The sequence below is a fragment of the Saccostrea echinata genome, unplaced genomic scaffold, assembly GCF_033153115.1.
Source record: "Saccostrea echinata isolate AGI-Se365-2 ecotype Australia unplaced genomic scaffold, CSIRO_AGI_Sech_v1 ptg000056l, whole genome shotgun sequence".
In the NCBI taxonomy this organism is placed as follows: Eukaryota; Metazoa; Mollusca; class Bivalvia; order Ostreida; family Ostreidae; genus Saccostrea; species Saccostrea echinata.
In genome coordinates, this window is record NW_026889805.1 from 19,478,758 (window position 1) to 19,497,103 (window position 18,346).

Here is an 18,346-nt window from a genome sequence, read left to right on the forward strand (position 1 = left end):
TTGCGACTTCCAACTTCACAAGATGGACACAGCATGACTTTGAGACATTATTGATGATATATAAGTTTTTTTGTACATCGACGGATATTTAATGGAACTTATTTTGTAAGAAATCAATGGAATAAGTATTTAATTCTTTATTGTTTATTATTTTTTTTCTCGGTAAAGTAATTTTAAAAAAATACAAAAATGGCATAGATTTGCTTTAAAATTGACGTAAATTTTACTGATTTTTGAGGCATTTTTCGTAAACTTGGGCCTTAGATAGGTCGATTCGTTAAATAGGACGATCCCAGCGGTTCTGAGAAAAAAAGTATCGTCCTATCTTCCAAAACTTACGGTAATATGAAACTATGAACTCTTGCAGCTATGAACAAAATTACAATGCTATGTACAGCTTAGAATACAGTCAAGCCTTGTTATTCCAGACGCATGTGTTCCCAAGAAAATTGTACAGATCAATAAAATGTCCAGATAACTGAAACATACTTGGTTTGTTTGTTTGTATGTTGTTTAACGTCCCTCTCGAGAAATTTTCACTCATATGGAGACGCCACCACTTGCCGGTGGAGAGCTGCAAATTTTGTCCTATACTTGGCACTTACGGCCATTGAGCAGTGAGGGATCTTTTTCGTGCCAGCACCTACATGTGACCTCGGTTTATACAGTCTCATCCCAAGGACCAGTCTCAACGTCCCACAGTGGGATTCAAACCCGCGACGTAAGGATCAACTCCTTACTTCGCGACTCTAGAGCAGATGCTCTATCCACTGCACCACACAGGCGACTAAACATATTTGGTATATATAAGTATAAAATGTTCCCCACAAATGAAGGTGAAGCATCCGGATGAACCAGGCTCCACTGTACACAGAAATTTTAAATTCCTACTTGTATGAACAACTGACTGTTCACTTTACCATGATTCTGGCCCTTGCTCTCTCTATTGGTGTCATATCTTCATCTTCACTTTCTGATTCCTCCTCACTTTCTGTCTCCTCCTCTTCTTCTTCTTCCTCGTCATCCTCCTCGTCATCTTCATCCTCCTCATCTTCTTCTTCCTCGTCTTCATCCTCTTCTTCCTCATCCTCTTCTTGTTTTTGAGCTTTTTTTGTGTCTGTTACCTTTATTTCCACTTTCTTTGGTTCCACTATAGTAAAAAGAGTTTCTCATTACTTAAACAACATAATTATATATAACAACTTTAATGTTGTGTTTCTCATATGCTTCTCATCCAACAATACCTTGACCTATCATATTATCAAAATGCAGGATTTTTTGTGAAGGGTGACTGCCTCAATTGTTAAGGCACATCCAATGAACAAAAGTTCTGCAATGCTATGCCATTGAAATCTCTCCATTCTGAATGTTTCTTCACAATGTTCCAAGGAAAGAAAAGTTTTAAGCAAGGATCCAGATAAGATAACAGTAATGCCATTCTTTAAATATCAGTGGTGCCAAGTAACTTTACATGGACAGAATGTACTGTTTAAAGAGAAACATTAGCCCTTGTTTTATTTCCACCATTATTGCTCATACTGAATGGGTGAATTCAAAATGGGGTGAATCAACAGGAAACTTTATTGCTCCCTCTTTACACATTTTTGAAGGCGAATTTAAAATGTAGTGAAAATGTTTGCAAATGAAAAAGGGCAAAAACAACATGGTGCAAAAATAACCCTGTATACAGTTTTGTGACCTGGTGTGTACGTTGCATATACTGTAAACATACATAAATTAGCACACTCAAAATTTACCACAATCTGTTGTACAGCAGGTTAAAATCGCAGTCAGAAAAGATCGTGATTTGTTCAATTTGCAGGAAATCACGGCTTTTGAATTCGGGGAAAGGAAAATTTATACAAAAACTTTTTTCCAGCACTGCAAATATTTTCCTAGCGTGTTGTGTTGATTTTCAACCCAATTAAATATAACAAACCAATGACTGATCCCGATTAGAAGTCAAAATGTTCTATGATTTACAATGTTATGCATTCAGATAAATTTTAAGTCGTATCTAAACCTATTAACATTCTTGTAAAATAAGATGTCCTTTGACAGGTGTTCATTCATAGAAGTACAGAGTAGTATTTACTGCAGTATATTTAAATCCTGCTGAATCTAATTCATTTGTTGGTACCAGTAGTCAAATTGTTGAACTGTTAATAAAATTGAATTAATGTTTAACAGTGTTGTATTTACTACGTAAATGCCTCGATTAAAGATAATAAGACTGAGTGATATGCACGGGTCTAACAATATGTGTTTTACAGGTAATTACATCACACCTTACTGGATGGCAGAATTAAATGTTAGGCCTAAAAAAAATTTGTGTGTTTCGGGTAACCCGACCTAACCTATAAAAATGCGCCGATCCTAAATTTTTTTCCAATGTCCGTATTTATCCGATTAAAATTCCTATTATTTCTATGTAAAATCCGTTTTTATCAAAATGTTTTTTTCTCGATCCTAAGAAACGTCTTTAAAATGCTTAGGCTTACTGTGAACACATTAACGATATTTAAGTCCACATGCAAGCGTTTCTATGACGTGTTCGACGGCATGGAATGGGAAATATTTTTGATAATATAATTCTGACACTGATATTTCTGTTATTCAAAAGTTTTGTGACATAGCTGAAATGATATTGGGTGGCTTTGTTCCGATTACGTGTTCGACCCTCGTGGTCTCATACTGCATATGTATAAGCCAACGTATATACACGCGCAAAGGTGAACCAACGTGTTTACAAACACACACTGACACAGGTTTGTAGTAAACACACTAGTGTACGGTTGCTGTCAATAGAGAGCAAATGGCTGAATAGATATTCGTGTCACTTAGATTGTTTCCGTCATCAAAATAGCACGAATAATGATTAAGTACATAATAATAAAAATTATTTTCCTTATAAAAGATTTTTCTTAGATTTTGGTAAATGTGTGTTAGAGTATTTTAGATCGCTTTTTTCATTAAACAAAACCTCTTTTAATGTTCTGGAAAGAAGTTCAAAGAACCCACAAACGCAAGGACAAACTGCACTGTAAACAATAGCTAGGTAATTAACATTCACACAATTACAGCCTTCTTTGAAGATCAAAAACCTTCTTTACTGGTAAAAATATAATTGCTTCAAAATTACAATAATGAATTGTATAAATAAAGATGATACTGTTCTGAATTCAAACAGCATATGAAATGTAAATATAATAATTAAAACCATCTTAATCAGTTAATGATTAAGAAAATGTGATCTGTGTAAAAATGATACTTTTCCTATGCAGAAGAGATATAATAAAAGAATTTCAAATTATCCATTAACTGTTTTTTGTTTGTTTGTTTGTTTGTTTGGTTTTTTTTTTTGATTCAGAATGAAACCACTCGGATTGTAACCACAAGGGTCGAACACATATTTGGAACTTAATCACATTTACTAAAATGAAGAGAAAATGAAAATTTAAATTAAAATGATATGAAACTTTGTAAAATTTAGTTGTCTGATGTTTTTCAAACACGTTGGAGTTAAATATAATACAAAAGAATATTCTCAGGATTTTCTATTTTTATTTCAAGTCATACAAAAAAAAATCCAAAAAAAAAAAAATATCCCTACCTACCTACCCTAATTTTTTCCTCAATGTTACCCGAAACACACAATTTTTTTTTTAGGCCTTAGTTATAGATGTATATTTATCAATTAAGCTTTAAAAACATCAACAACTATGTGTTAGTGATTAATCTGTACACCCTCAGAGTTAGGAAGACAGTCTACATCTCTCCTATATTAATAACTGGTTTTATGTTTTCAAGGAAACACAGATAGAGTTAACAAATCTAATCAGAGATAACAGTAAAATTTCAATTTTTGAAGAATTATTCACTGTATGTTGAATTCGTTGAATTTTTATTTCTGCAAATATTAACTCCACAACCACGAATATAGTGAATATTAACTCCACGAGTTAATTTCCTGCTGTACAGTACCCCTTCAACTGATTAGTGCAATCATAAATTAACAGAAAAGGACAAGTATAAGTTTAAATTGTATTAGTGTGTGTGCATGAAGCAGTGCAAAAAGAGATAAAATGTAATTACTGCTAAAATAAGTATGTTTACAGTATACATATACTTGCACTCTTTCAAATATTTCGGGCTTGTTGAATATCTAAATACTTCAATTTATTACACTCGGTATTATCCTCTAGGATGCAACCTTTGTGTATAGAGGTGGAATTCCAGATCATGTGAGAAAAAATATCCATTTTTAAATAGCATGATAGGCCAAGCATTTGTATGGAGACAAGCATATCAGAAACACTTGGCTAGTAAAAATGATACCATAATTTTCTCAGAATTCTTTGCCATCTTCCATCTTTCCTAAGAGATCACCCATGAATAAATACCATTTTTTATTGTTTCTTTTTCCTCTTCCTCTTCCTCCTCCTCTTCACTGCTGGCAGCCCAGTCATCTTTAATATCATCTTCCTCTTCAACTTTAGCAGGCTTGGCTTCTTTCTCTTCTTCAACCTCTTTGACCTCTGGTTCAGGGGTCATCTCTTCCGGACTTTCAGATTTTTTATCTGAAGATTCTTCATCTTCTAGAAATTGAACAAGATGTGTTTGTGAAACACTTATGCCCACATAAGGCAGCTCTTGGCCCAGATAAAGTTTTTCCAAAGTAGGTCAAACTCCGAGGTCAACATAAGGAGGTCAAAAATGTTTGTACCCAAAGAAAGGTCTTGTCATAAAAAATACATGTGAAGTACAAAAGCCCTAACACCAACCGTTCAAAAGTTATGGTGGAAATTACAATTCTTCTAAATTAAGTCAAATTCCACAGTCAAGGTCATGAGGTCATAAATTGTTAGTATGCAAAGAAAGGTCTTAACACAAGGAATACACAAGAAATATCAAAGCCCTAGCACCAACTATTCAAAAGTTATCACCAAGGTATAAGTTCTTGCGGACAAACAGAGAGACAGATGGATAGACAGACCAAAACTATATGTCCCGAATCTTTGATTACGGGGGCAAAAAATAGTCCTCTTCTTCACATTTTTTGGATGAACTGATTAATTGAAAGGCAGGATACAATTTTCATGACTGCATTCTCATTAATGGTTATGCTTCAATACAGATCAAGATATCCACATGATTTTTTCAGATTTTTTTGTTTTAACAAGATTGCCTAGCATACAAGAATCGTAATTGACTCAATCACAAGTACAGACAATTATTGATTCCCAAATTCTCAAAAAATCCATCAAGTTTACTTACTGAGAAGGAAAAATTGTTTACAATATACCTATAATGTGTGCTGCATGGCCTACTTGTGCAATCATTTTAGTCAATTTTTACACAGATCAATAACTTTCTTTGTACCTGTTTTCTGTTGCGTTTTCTTTTTCTTTCTTGTGTCATAGACTGGTCTCTTCCTTGGAGCGTCTTCCTTGCTGGGCACTTCAATTCCTATAATTATGAAATACATTTACTCACAAACACAATTACCATGGCAAAACTGGCATGAATAAGATAATTTGTAATCCAAATGCTATACATGTATATCCATTAATAATTAAAAGTTTATAATTCATATATGGATACACGGAACTTGTTAATCAATACATTATGCCTATTCCAAATCAGAATACATGTATTGGAAATGTACATGAAATTTCAGCCTAAGAATTTCTGCATTAAAAATTGACAAGAGGCCGAAGGGCCTTACTGGTCACCAGAGTACAATACAACACTGTAAAGGATCCACTGAAGTACAAAATAAAAAAAATAAACTGAGAGATGAAGATATATTGCTCAAAAGCAAGAGAAATAGGATAATCAGGGATCAGCAAAACAGACTTGCTAGTACAAAACACCCTTGCTCATTACAACTAAGATTTTCATTGAAATTATGAATTTTCACTACACAATAGAGCCCTCCCCCCCAGCAGCAGAATCCCTGACCCTATGGCCATGAATTTCATAATGTTTAAAGAAGTATCCTTGCTTATTATAACCATGTATTTAGTTTATCTGCTAAATACCCAGGAGCAGAGAAGAAGATTTTCAATGAAATTTTTGTTTTCAGTATATTATCAATACACCAAGGGACCATGAATTTCACAATTTTGGAAGATGCATTTTTTTCTTATCATAATCATGCTTTCACTTTGATTTCTTAATACCCAGGAGCAGAAAAGAAAAATTTTAAAGAAAACATATGTCGTTTTACTAAATGATCAACAGAGCCCCGCCCTAACACCAAAACCCCTGAACCAGGGGTGTGAATTCACAATTTTGGAAGAGGCATCCTTGCTCACCATAATCATGCACATACTTTGATTGCTTAATACCCAGGAGTAGAGAAGAAGATTTCCAAAGAATTTATATATTTTCACTATATAATTAATATAGCCCCACCCTAACACTTTATAAAACCCCTGACCCTGGGGCTATGAATTTCAAAATTTTGGAAGGAGCATCCTTGTTCAACATAACCATGCACTTACTTTGACTACTAAATAACCAGGGGCAGAGAAGAAGATTTTTAAAGAAATTATGCATTTCCACTTTATGAACAATAGAGCCCCACTTTTACTCCAGAACCCCTGCCCTGGGGACAATGAATTTCACAATTTTGGTAAAGGACTTAGTGCCTATTAAAATCATGCCAACAGTTTAACTGCTTGATGTCCAAGAGTAAAGAAGAAGATTTTTAAGAGCGCATCAATTTTGATGATTTTAGCCCCATCCTTCAGGCACCGGGGATGGGGGGGGGGGGGGATATCATGAAATTCACAAGATGTCATATGCAAAAACTGGCAGAAATTACTTCAGTGGTCTTAGAGAAGAAGCTGAAAATGTTCAAAGGTTAACACACAACGCATGACAACGGATGAAAACAGAGAGCAATAGGTCACCTAAGTAACTCAGGTGACCTAAAAAGGGTCAAGCAATTTTTTATTTGTATTGAAGGACAAAGAGGCAAACCCATCATGATATCAAATGGATTAAAACTTGAAATTAAGCTACAACTGATATTTTATTGCACATTTTAATCATTATGAGAAAGTAATCATCTAAAAATGTACTCGTACAGATTCATCCAACGTAAGAACTTCCCATTGTTAGATGCATTTCTTTACCTGCTGCTTTCATCTGCTCCAACATCTGCATTGCTCTAGCTTTGTCTTGCTTCTCCTTCTTTGTTAGGTAAGTTCCTTCCTTTTTCATCTTCTCTATTCTGTCTTTCTCTTTTTGCTTTTTCCTCTGTTTTCTTTCCTCTTCTAATCTTTTCTAAGAACCCCAGAAAAAAAAAGAAAAACACTCTTGAATTTTATAATTTTTGCTTTAAACATTGTTGGAGGAAAAAAAGATTGAGGAATATTGTTAGCAATACTTTTCAAGAATGTACTGACAAATAATTGTGAGATTGACAGGCATTACTAATTTACTTCAATATGCAATAAAAAAAATGCATAACAAAAGTAATACATTCAAACATTATAATACTTCAATTAAGAAAAGGAAATGGGAGACATTATTAAATGTTGTGAACAGCTACGTTACTTTTTCTGCATCAGTTGTAGGACAAAAAAAAAAAAAAAGAAGAAGAAATTAACAGCTGAAATGGGAGAGAAACTATGAAGGTAAAAAATGGAGCAAAAGCAAATTTTGTTCAGAAAACTGTGAAAATAGTTAAAAGTGGAATCTTAGTGATATACAGTACCTTTTCCTCAGCGAGTCTTATGGCTTCCTCTTCTTTTCTGATCCTCTCCTCCTCCTCTTGTTTTAACCTCTCCTCTTCCTCCTTCAATTTCTGTTGCATCAACTTAATGGCAGCCACCTACAGATTTCACAATGTAATATTTCAATATTAAACTATAAAATTTACATGTGAAGGAGGGATAAAGTTTCTAATGCTTTACACTTGTAGAATCACTATTCAGTTATTAAATATTCTTCAAAATTTCTTTTCAAGTCATAATTTACTGGTGCTTTTTTCTTCTTTTGTTTGTCATCTTTTTCTCCTTTCTTTTTCTTCTTCTTTTCATCCTTCTCTCCTTCTTTTTCTCCCTCTTCTCCCTCTGGGGTAGGTTCTCCTTCACCTAAGATTGTAGAAAGATTAAACCTTAATTAAATTTGAATTTCAAATAGATGTCTACTGATGATGCATTATCTTCTATTCCTGACTTAAATACTTGCTTCTGATAAATCTCAAAGAATCTAGATAAATCTGTTCAAATCAAACAAAAATTTTGCCCTGACAGTGCATACAAAAGGCCCATGGGCCACAGAGCTCAAATGAGTCACTCTACCCCCGGGGGTCACGATTTGAACAATTTAAAATCTTCACTACCCATGGATGCTTTTACATTAGCTTCAGCTATTGTGGCCCAGTGATTCTTGAGAAAAAGATTTTTAACATTTTTTCTATGTACATGTATTTCAATGTAAAAATTGGATTCCCTATTGTGGCCCCGTACTACCCCAGGTCATGATTTGAAGAATTTAGAATCTACACTACCCCATGATGCTTTCACGTATGTTTCAGCTTTTCTGGTCCAGTGGTTCTTGAGAAGAAGACTTTTAAAGATTTTTTCTAAAACTTGATTCCCTGTTGTGGCCCTGCCCTACCCTGGGGGTCATAATTTGAACAATTTAGAATCTACACCACCCCAGGATGCTTCCACTTAAGTTTCACCTTTTCTGGCCTAGTGGTTCTTAAAAAGAAGATTTTTAAAGATTTTTGCTATATATTTCAATGTAAAATTTGGACAGGATTACAGAATAATAGGTCAAAGAAATCATTCAGAATTAATATCAATTAACAATATTTTGAAATGAAATTTTGTTGACCAAAAGAAAAGATTCATTTTTAATATCTGTGATTTTCTGTGTGTTTTTGTCTGCAGATATTTTGTCTGTGCAACAAATCTCCATAATTTTTGAATGGCCCTCATATAATTAAAAAAAAAACCAAAATCTGCAGGTTTAAAGCATTTACAGTCATATCATTTTGACGATAGGTCCTAATAATTGGAAAGGAATCTTCACTTTGAATTCAAATTATACCTTCAGTTTAAGTTGTATCAAAAGTTAAACTTTAACTAATACCTTCAGGTTTTTCCTGTTTCTCCTGACCTGCCTCTGTTGACTCTTTACTTTCTACTTTTGATTTAGACTTTTTCTTCTCCTAAAAAATATTTCGTAATGCATAGATAAAATGAATTCAAAATTACAAATGATATACTATTAAATGTTAGATATTCTGTCAATAAGAAAAAGTCCACTAAATTTTCTGTATGCACCATCTTTATGGTATGAGAAATAAAATACCATTAACAATGTACATATTTATGATTCAGATGTTAATAAATTAATCAAACAGCCTTTACCTGCATCTTTTTAAGTTTTTCTCTTTCCCTTTTCTCCTTTCGTTTTTGGGCCGCAGTCTTCATTGTCCCACCCTCGTCATCCTCTCCTTCTTCGCCTTTGTCTTCACCATCTTCCACTTTCTCTTCTTCATCTTCAGCTTTCTCACTCTTTTTCCCTTCATCTTTCTTTCCCTTCTTTTTTCTTTTCTTTTTGTCATACTCTTCATCATCTATATCATCTATAGATACGACCTTCACCTCTGACTTCGCCTCCAAATCCATCTCCTCTTCATTCCCGTTTTCTGTTGCTTTTGTCTCTGTTTCCATGGCTTCCTCCTCTTCTCCACCTTTCTTTTTCTTGCCTTTCTTTTTAGAACTTTTTTCTGTGGGTTTGTCCAGTTCTGCCAACAAAGCGTCCAGGTCTTCCTCTTCCTGACCTTTCTTCTTCCCCTTTTTCCCTTTCTTGTCTTTTTTACTTGTGTCTTCCTTTTTTGGTTCTTCTTTTGGTTTCTCTAATACTACTTCTACATCATCTTCATGGTCACTCTATGAAAACAGAAGGCTCATAGGCCATAAAGCTCACCTGATTACACTACTCTCTCCCTCTCTCTCTCTGTCCAATAGAATATACAAGATCCCTTCCAGTTTGTCCAAACTAATTCAATCATTTTCTTTCCCCATTGATAGCATACATGTATTAATTTGACAAAATAAAAGTCTAAATGTTTTTCCTAAAGTCTACATGTACAATATGTGTCCTTGCTTTGATCCCAGGGGCCATGAGGAATTTGAATCTGCACTGCACAGGAATTTTTGTCTATCCATAACCTAATTACATCCTTGCTGTTTAGATGAAGAATATTTAAAATGATTTCCTAGGTACCTGCATTTATCTACAAAGTTTTAACTTTGTTGTTCCACTTTAACTTAAGGGTCATGACTTACACAAACTAGAATCTGCAATACATGGGAAAGCTTGAAAATTAATAAGACCTATGGTAGCTTTATTATTTATATTCCTGGGAGTCAAAATTTATACAAAATTGGTCCTTAACAATATAGAAATATTTTTTAGCGAATCTGTTGCCCTGCAGTTTTTGAATGACAGAAAGAAATATATTTATAAACCTATTTAAACATTCATCCCTATGGATGCCCCATTCCAATACCTGACAAATTTAGATAGGAGAAACTCACTTCAATAGATAACTTGAGCAGAAAAGTGTATTAATTGACTACATCCATAACAGATGATGAGTTTTCAACTTTTTTCACACAATCTTGAAACTTCGAAAATTCCATAAATTAAAAATCAGTGACATAAAAAAAATGTGCTCTAGCATTTTTATAAAGCCAGATTTTTTCCAACATTTTCTTTTCATGCAAATTTTGGTTTCACTTCTTCTTTCAACAGTTGTCATACTTACCTCTGATGGAAGATCATTGTCATCTTCCATCATAAGCATTTGGAAAGTTGCTTTAGGTTTTTTCCCCATTTCCTCTTCCTCATCAGAATCTGTCTTTTTCTTCTTTTTCTTCTCCTAGTCCAAGAAAAATTTGGAGAATAAAAGCTTTTTCTTTTCAATTTTATTAATCATTTAATTTGATAATAGCCCATAGATGAACATGTGAAATATTCTAAAAATATGTGTGCTAGAGTAGTGATACATGTACTAATTATTCTGTGTATGTCTTTCATGATAAAGGTTATTCATTAAATTCTATGACAACTTCTTCCCTGATTAATCATATCTGTTTAGATTCTCAGTGGAGACCCTTCAGTTTTCATTAAGGTACAATTTTCAATATCTTTCCATCTGATGATAAGTTCTACCTTTTTCTTTTTCACTGGTATCGTGTCCTCTTCTTCGCTCTCTCCACTTCCTTTAGATTGTAGTGATAATGCCTGTATCTCTGAAGCCACATCATCCTCCCTATCAAAAAATTAAAATATCTCATCTTCCATGAAGGGAAACTGAAAAGCTATCATTTCCAAAATTCATTTTAACACAAATTACTTTTTCCACTAAACAAATTTTATAAACATTTAGAAAAAAGCTATTATAACACATTTCTTTAAATTACATTATATTGTGAATTCTTCATTAGCAAATTTTACATCTTTGTTTTACAAATTTGACATTATAATTATCTATAGAAGAATTTCAGTGAATGTCATACCAGTCATCCTTTTTCTTGTTTTTCTTCTTTTTACTGCCTTGTTTAGCTTGTGGAAGTGGGTCTTGACCTTCAATATTTCCTCCTAAGGGATCTAAGTCAACTTCGTCTTCGCTGAGAAAACAAGTAAAAAGGAAATGAAAAAAATGCTCTCTTCTTTCAAAGTATAATACATAATACATTTACTTTTTTTCTACAGGTGTTGTACAGATTTTCAATACAATAAAACATTTAAGTACATACAAACTGTCATACTTGCAATTAAAAGGCCATCATTAATTTTTTTGTTTGATTTACTCAGACCCACATTTTTCAAGTTGGGTAGGTAGGCAGGTAGTTTTTTTTTCCATTATTAAATATTTTCTAACATTTTGACAATTGCTAACAAACCACAGACTTAGAAATTTTCATTACACACACCTGACAGCTAAACAAATTAAATAAATTATCTATTTCTGAAAAATCTTTTAATTTAAACAGTATCTTAGAAAATTGATAGACACAACTTTAAAAACAAGAGGCCCATGGGCCACATCGCTCACCTGAGCACATTGGCAAGGCAAAAGCACAAATCAGTTCAGTATTGAAAAGATTGGGGGGGGGGGCTTGAATTTTAAACTACCTGATGATGCTTCCATGTCAATATAACAGGGTTCGACACTAACCTTAGTCCGTTAGTCTCAGACTAATACATTTTCATTCGGACTAATAAAATATGTGGCTAATTAGTCCGAACGGACCAATAAAAATTTCTAAAAAACAATATCAATAAATTACCGATGTCCGATTCTCGACAACTTTTACTGGAAAACCCCGCGTGTATTTTTAGATTTCTAGTTTTTGGCGGGTAGTTACGCAATGCTGGGTCAATTCAGCGCTTTATTTTTCGACTGATCGATATGAAGTATAAGATTTTAGCGATCATGATTTAGTATGACACTTTTAAGAAAGATGTTGGACGTTTTGGATGTAGTGGAAAGACAAAAAAAAAAAAAGAAAAAAAAAAAAAAAAAACCAGATCGGGAATACGATCGTATACTTGCTGATTGCGAGATTTCAATGAATCGATGGAATAATATATTTCACGTAAATACTTTGTTTATTTCAAAAAATAATACGTATATTAATTGTCACGTTAAATTAATGTTAAAAAACATTGATGTTTCTTTTTTTTTTGACGGACTAATAAAATTGCGTGCGGACTAGTAAAAGTAATGAAGCACTAGTCCGGCTGGACTAAAACCTTAAAAAGTTAGTGTCGAACCCTGATATAACAAATGGCTTTGTTGTACTTGAGAAGATTTTTAAAAAATTTTCCCATATATTCCTTTGTAAAAATTTGATCCTCCATTGTGGCTCCTCCCTATCCCAGGGGTCATCATTTGAACAAACTTGAATCTACACTGCTTCCAAATCAATATGACTAAACATAGCTTTTCTGTTCTTGAGAAGAAATTTTTTTCTATATGTTCTTATGTAAAACTTTCAATCCCCCTATTGGGCCCCACCCTACCCTCGGGGGTCATCATTTGAACAAAATTGAATTTACACTACCTGAGGATGCTTCCATATCAAAATGACTAATCAAAATTTTCAGTTCTTGAGAAGAAGATATTTTCCTATATGTTCCTATGTAAAATTTTCGATCCCCCATTATGGCCTATCCCTATCCCCTGGGGTCATCATTTTAACAAACTTGAATCTACACTACCTGAGGATGCTTCCATATCAAAATGACTAATCATGGCTTTGCAGTTCTTCATCAGAAGATATCTTCCTATATATTTCTATTTCAGACTTTTATCCTCCATTGTGGCCCCACCCTACCCCCGGGGGTCATGATTTGAACAAACTTGAATCTACACTACCTGAGGATACTTCCACATAAATATGATCAATCAGGGCTTTGCTGTTCCTGAGAAGAAGATTTTTAAAGATTTTTCCTATATATTTCTATGTAAAACTTTGATCCTCCATTGTGGCCCCGCCCTACCCCCGGGGGGTTAGGATTTGAACAAACTTGAATCCAGGGCTCGACATTAACGCTTGTCCGCTTGCCCGGTACCAGTGAAAAAAAATTACGGACAAGTGCATTTTAATGTAAAGGAGTCTCTAAATAATAAAAAGAACGACTGTGAAAGTTAATCGGTAGTTTCAAGACGGAAGCTGTACATAAAAACCGGACTTCGATCCCGATAGGGATCGCTATTAATTGAGTTCACATTGGATCGGGATCGACATTCACTCTTACGAACGTAACGAAGTTTGGTTCACTTGTGGACATTTATGTTGTTGTCAGGACAGAAAGCCTAGATAAAATTTCGTTTTATGTGTTTGTTGTAAATATCAATAACATCACTAATCAATCAAGCACATGTCATGTGTAATGGACTTTATTTTAGTTTTCAAGTTGACAGTATTAGATCTTTATTGAAAAATTTTCGGACAAGTGAAGTTGAAGTTCAGACAAGTAAATGTCTTGGTCACTTGTCCGAATGGACAAGTAGGGAAAAAAGTTAATGTCGAGCCCTGGAATCTACACTACCTGAGGATGCTTTCATATGAATATGACCAATTAGGGCTTTGCTGTTATTGAGAAAAAGATTTTTAAAGATTTTTCCTATATACTTCTATGTAAAACTTTGATCCTCCATTGTGGCCACGCCCTACCCTCAGGGGTCATGATTTGGACAAACTTGAATCTACACTACCTGAGGATGCTTCCATATAAATATGACCAATTAGGGCTTTGCTGTTATTGAGAAGAAGATTTTTAAAGATTTTTTCTACATATTTCTATGTAAAACTTTGATCCTCCATTGTGGCCCCGCCCTACCCCCAGGGGTCATGATTTGAACAAACTTGAATCTACACTACCTGAGGATGCTTCCATATAAATATGACTCATCATGGCTTTGCTGTTATTGAGAAGAAGATTTTTAAAGGTTTTTCCTATATATTTCTATGTAAAACTTTGATCCTCCATTGTGGCCCCGCCCTACCCCCGGGGGTCATGATTTGAACAAACTTAAATCTACACTACCTGAGGATGCTTCCACATGAGTTTCATTTTCCCTGGCTTTGTGGTTCTTGAGAAGAAGATTTTTAAAAGATGCTATTAATTTTTCACTAATTCTTTATTATCTCGCCTTGAAAGAGGGCGTGGCCCTTCATTTGAACAAACTTGAATCCCCTTCACCCAAGGATACTTTGTGGCAAGTTTGGTTGAAATTGGCCCAGTGGTTCTTGAGAAGAAGTCGAAAATGTGAAAAGTTTACAGACGGACAGACAGACAGACGGACAGACGGACTACAGACAAAATGTGATCAGAAAAGCTCACTTGAGCGTTCGGCTCAGGTGAGCTAACAATACAGATATTAAATCTATTTAAAAAAAAAAAAACAAAACAAGAATTTGAACTACTGAAAAAAAAAAATGATTGGGTAGTGACAATTTTAATGGATCAGTTGGAGTACATCAAACAAATTATTTTTTATTGATGGCCTAAACTTTACATTGTAAATACAACCAATTAGCTACACAGTTAGTAACCCAATACTTTCGATTTCCATTACTGGTACTCTTCAAATTAGAGACACGTTTGGTCGTCTGACTGGGGCAACATGCTTTAGCGAAGAATACAAAACATGCCAATTTCAATCCAATTTAGAATGTATTAAATTTTTTGTCATTCCCATTAAAGAGTAGAACTAATAGACATATGTGAGAGTGCAAAAGCCCTCATTTATCATCCATTGCTTAAAATTATGGTGTTTCCGAGGCATGTACACTGTATTTCATAATGGACCATCAACACTTGTCAACAACTTTCTGTAATTTTATAAATTGATATTGTTGAAGTTTCTACTTCTGATGCATGTAACAATACAGTGTCTCATTTGCATGTTTGTTAGGCATTTTTTTATCGACATTCAACATATTGTTTACATGTTGTTACGACTGTCCCAGAAATCCCGCAAGATTTGTACATTTTCTGACCTTTTCACAAAAGAGCGCACTAAGAACTATAATAATTCTTCCATGGTGGAAATATAATGTATGAGAAAAATAATGGCTACAAAAAGAAAATTTTGCTGGTGCAAGTGAAGCATTATCATGAAGAAAGAATTTTTTACACGGTATTTTTCTATGTCAAACCATTAAATTATATATACTTTTAAAATCTCATCTGCAATTCTATCACATATCTTCATTTACTGATAATTCACTGATTTTAATTTCTAATGTTAGAAAATTTAATAGGGCATTTCTTTAGTGAAAAACATTGTAGATATAGAATAGAGGAGAGAAAAACTTTACTTACAACTATACAGATGAAAACCCGCTACTTTATGTTCATTAAAGAACCACAATACGCAACTACTACATGTACAAAGGGAATTTTAAACCGTTGTGCAATATACAAGTTATAAATAGACATTATGTGTATCTGTATCATGCTAAAAAAGTTTAATCAGCTAATGGGTCAATGACCAACTACCAGCTGTACAGTAAAATCTTACAGAACTTCTTTGTTGAAAGCTAATTACAGGTAATTAAAATTGTACATGCATTCATATTTAACATCTTGTTGTATATTGGTGCATGTGCCCATGTCATGTTTAATACCAGTAAGATTTTCAACCTGCTACAGCCAATATTTTTTTTAAAGTAAAATCAAATTATAACATATCAATTACAATTTTTTTCTTGTTTGGTCTATTGTTTAAATATCCATTTTGTAAAGGTCCATATGTTTCATTACACGATCTGTACCCCTCCTTTTGGCATGGTAACTACATTTGATAAGACATCACAACATAACTTCAAAATTATTCTAAAAAGGGAGTCATTTCATAAATTTAACTCTTTAGAAACTCCATTAAGGAACTACTCTCCTTCATTTTTCTACGTGTAAACTATTAATGTTTCGGCACATCACGTTTCGTAAATAACAGACACTTACAAGTCTTCGTTTTGATTTTTCTTATTTTTGTTCTTCGGTTTAACCATGGCTGAACTGACACAATCATGTAGTACGTTAAAAATTTATCAGCTTGTGGCTGATAATATAATTTTACAAACAACTGTTTTTGTCAAACTCAACTGAATTCTGTTTCTCCAGCATGGATTGGATACTTCCGGTTAAAGGGACAGTCTACTAACTAAGTCAGCAGGACAGAGATAATTTTTTCCGGATTAGCACGATATAATCATCGTTTGCTCATATTACATATGAATAAATTTATAGTTATCTATAACCCAACCAACTGGAGGTCAAGGAGGTCGGAATCCAGTAGGATTTTTACTGATTTTTTTTTAATGAAATTTTCATACATAGTCAAGTAATCCAAGAATGACTTTGGACTCCCTCCTAGGTAACACTAACCAGGGACTATAAAAAAGTGGCTTGTCCATGTGATAATATGAATGTGTAGTAGACCGCCACCCCACCCCACCCCTTACCCAAACAAAATAATTATCGTTTAACTGTTTTTGCTTGTCTTTTTTTTTTTTTTTTTTGGGAATTGCAAGTTTTACTTTTTAGGGAATTTTTCCAGAGGGCAGGGCATACACACACAGAAAAAAAAGTTCTGACAGGCAAAACAAAACAACAAAAACAAAATCTCATTCTTTCAAGGGACGTGGAGACGGTCCTTTGGATGAGACCGTATAAACCGAGCGCCCCCCCCCCCCCCGTGTCGCAGTAAAAGATCCCTCACTGTTCAATGGCCCGAAGTGCAGAGTATAGGTAAAAATTTGCAGCCCTCCACCGGCAAGTAGGGGCGTCTCCATATGAGTGAAAAATTCTCGAGAGGGACATTAAACAACAAACAAACAAAACATTCTTTCTAATGAACCAATATTGGTCGTGTGACTATTTGAGACAAAAAAAATCTATGAATAAATACGGTAAATAGTTGGAATGCAACTTCTTCAGTGACGGATGAAGAATTAACACGTGGGAGGTGGCACAGTCAAAAAATTACTTTGCATGTATTGAGTATTTAAGTTTTATGTTTACTTTTAAATGATGTACATTTAAGAGCCCTCTATACACTGCACACTAAAGAGTTCTGATTTGTGGTATTTTTATGCAGATAGAGTAATCTGCCCTTTGATCTAGAATAAGATAAATTGATGTGTACAGTTTATTTCTTAATTTGCGATCAAATAAAGCATTTACAACATTTTAATAGGCTAAGATGAATAGATTGAACACTTTAATTTGCTGGTATTTTGCCCATTTAAGTGAACAACAATGATTTTTGTTCATCAGTACTTCATTGTCTTTGAACATTTTTCCTGGGGGTAAATGCAAGGTACACTATGTTGAACATGTAATAGATAAGCTCAACATTTACACCTTTACACACTATAATTTTCTCAATGTCCAAAAAATCTTTTCCTTTAGTGTATAGAAGGTCCTTAAGACTAAAATTAATCTAAAAAGTACCATGAAGAGATGACATGCTGCTACCAGTATCAATGTCGTAACTACAGCTGTAGCGTAACGTTTTCAAAGGATAACTGCACTTATCGCTGGGTTTTGGGTCTTTTTCCGTCGTTTCTGTTACATGCGCTGACTATGTACAAAGTCAGTGAAAAGGTGGGCGTCCTCATTATCGTACGGAGATTCAAGAAATTGTGATGACCTAGCCTTTGAAAACAGCTTCGTACTTCGTAAATACATACATATACTTTTATTTAATGTAATTTCGTAAAGTTGTACATTATATGTTGACCATTCCTGCAATTAAAAGAAAAATGCTTGTTTTGAAAATTTATTT

The 18,346-nt window shown here is 33.9% G+C and overlaps 2 protein-coding genes across 2 annotated transcripts in view; both read right to left on the reverse strand.

Moving 5' to 3' along the window:
* Window positions 1-16,695, reverse strand: part of LOC133172996 (eukaryotic translation initiation factor 5B-like) — a 73,920-nt gene extending 57,225 nt beyond the window's left edge. Inside the window, exons 1-12 of the mRNA XM_061307865.1 lie at window positions 16,522-16,695; window positions 11,559-11,669; window positions 11,212-11,311; window positions 10,805-10,918; window positions 9,399-9,923; window positions 9,118-9,196; window positions 7,993-8,108; window positions 7,730-7,846; window positions 7,146-7,296; window positions 5,383-5,469; window positions 4,404-4,598; window positions 921-1,150 (exon numbers count right to left, since the gene is read on the reverse strand). Of these exons, the coding sequence (XP_061163849.1) occupies window positions 921-1,150; window positions 4,404-4,598; window positions 5,383-5,469; window positions 7,146-7,296; window positions 7,730-7,846; window positions 7,993-8,108; window positions 9,118-9,196; window positions 9,399-9,923; window positions 10,805-10,918; window positions 11,212-11,311; window positions 11,559-11,669; window positions 16,522-16,568 (1,872 nt within the window). The 5' untranslated portion in view covers window positions 16,569-16,695. The remainder of the gene's footprint in view (window positions 1-920; window positions 1,151-4,403; window positions 4,599-5,382; window positions 5,470-7,145; window positions 7,297-7,729; window positions 7,847-7,992; window positions 8,109-9,117; window positions 9,197-9,398; window positions 9,924-10,804; window positions 10,919-11,211; window positions 11,312-11,558; window positions 11,670-16,521) is intronic.
* The window catches only part of LOC133173001 (protein sprouty homolog 2-like), a 279,783-nt gene that overhangs the window by 64,787 nt on the left and 196,650 nt on the right, over window positions 1-18,346 (reverse strand). The gene's annotated exons all lie outside the window — the stretch shown is intronic.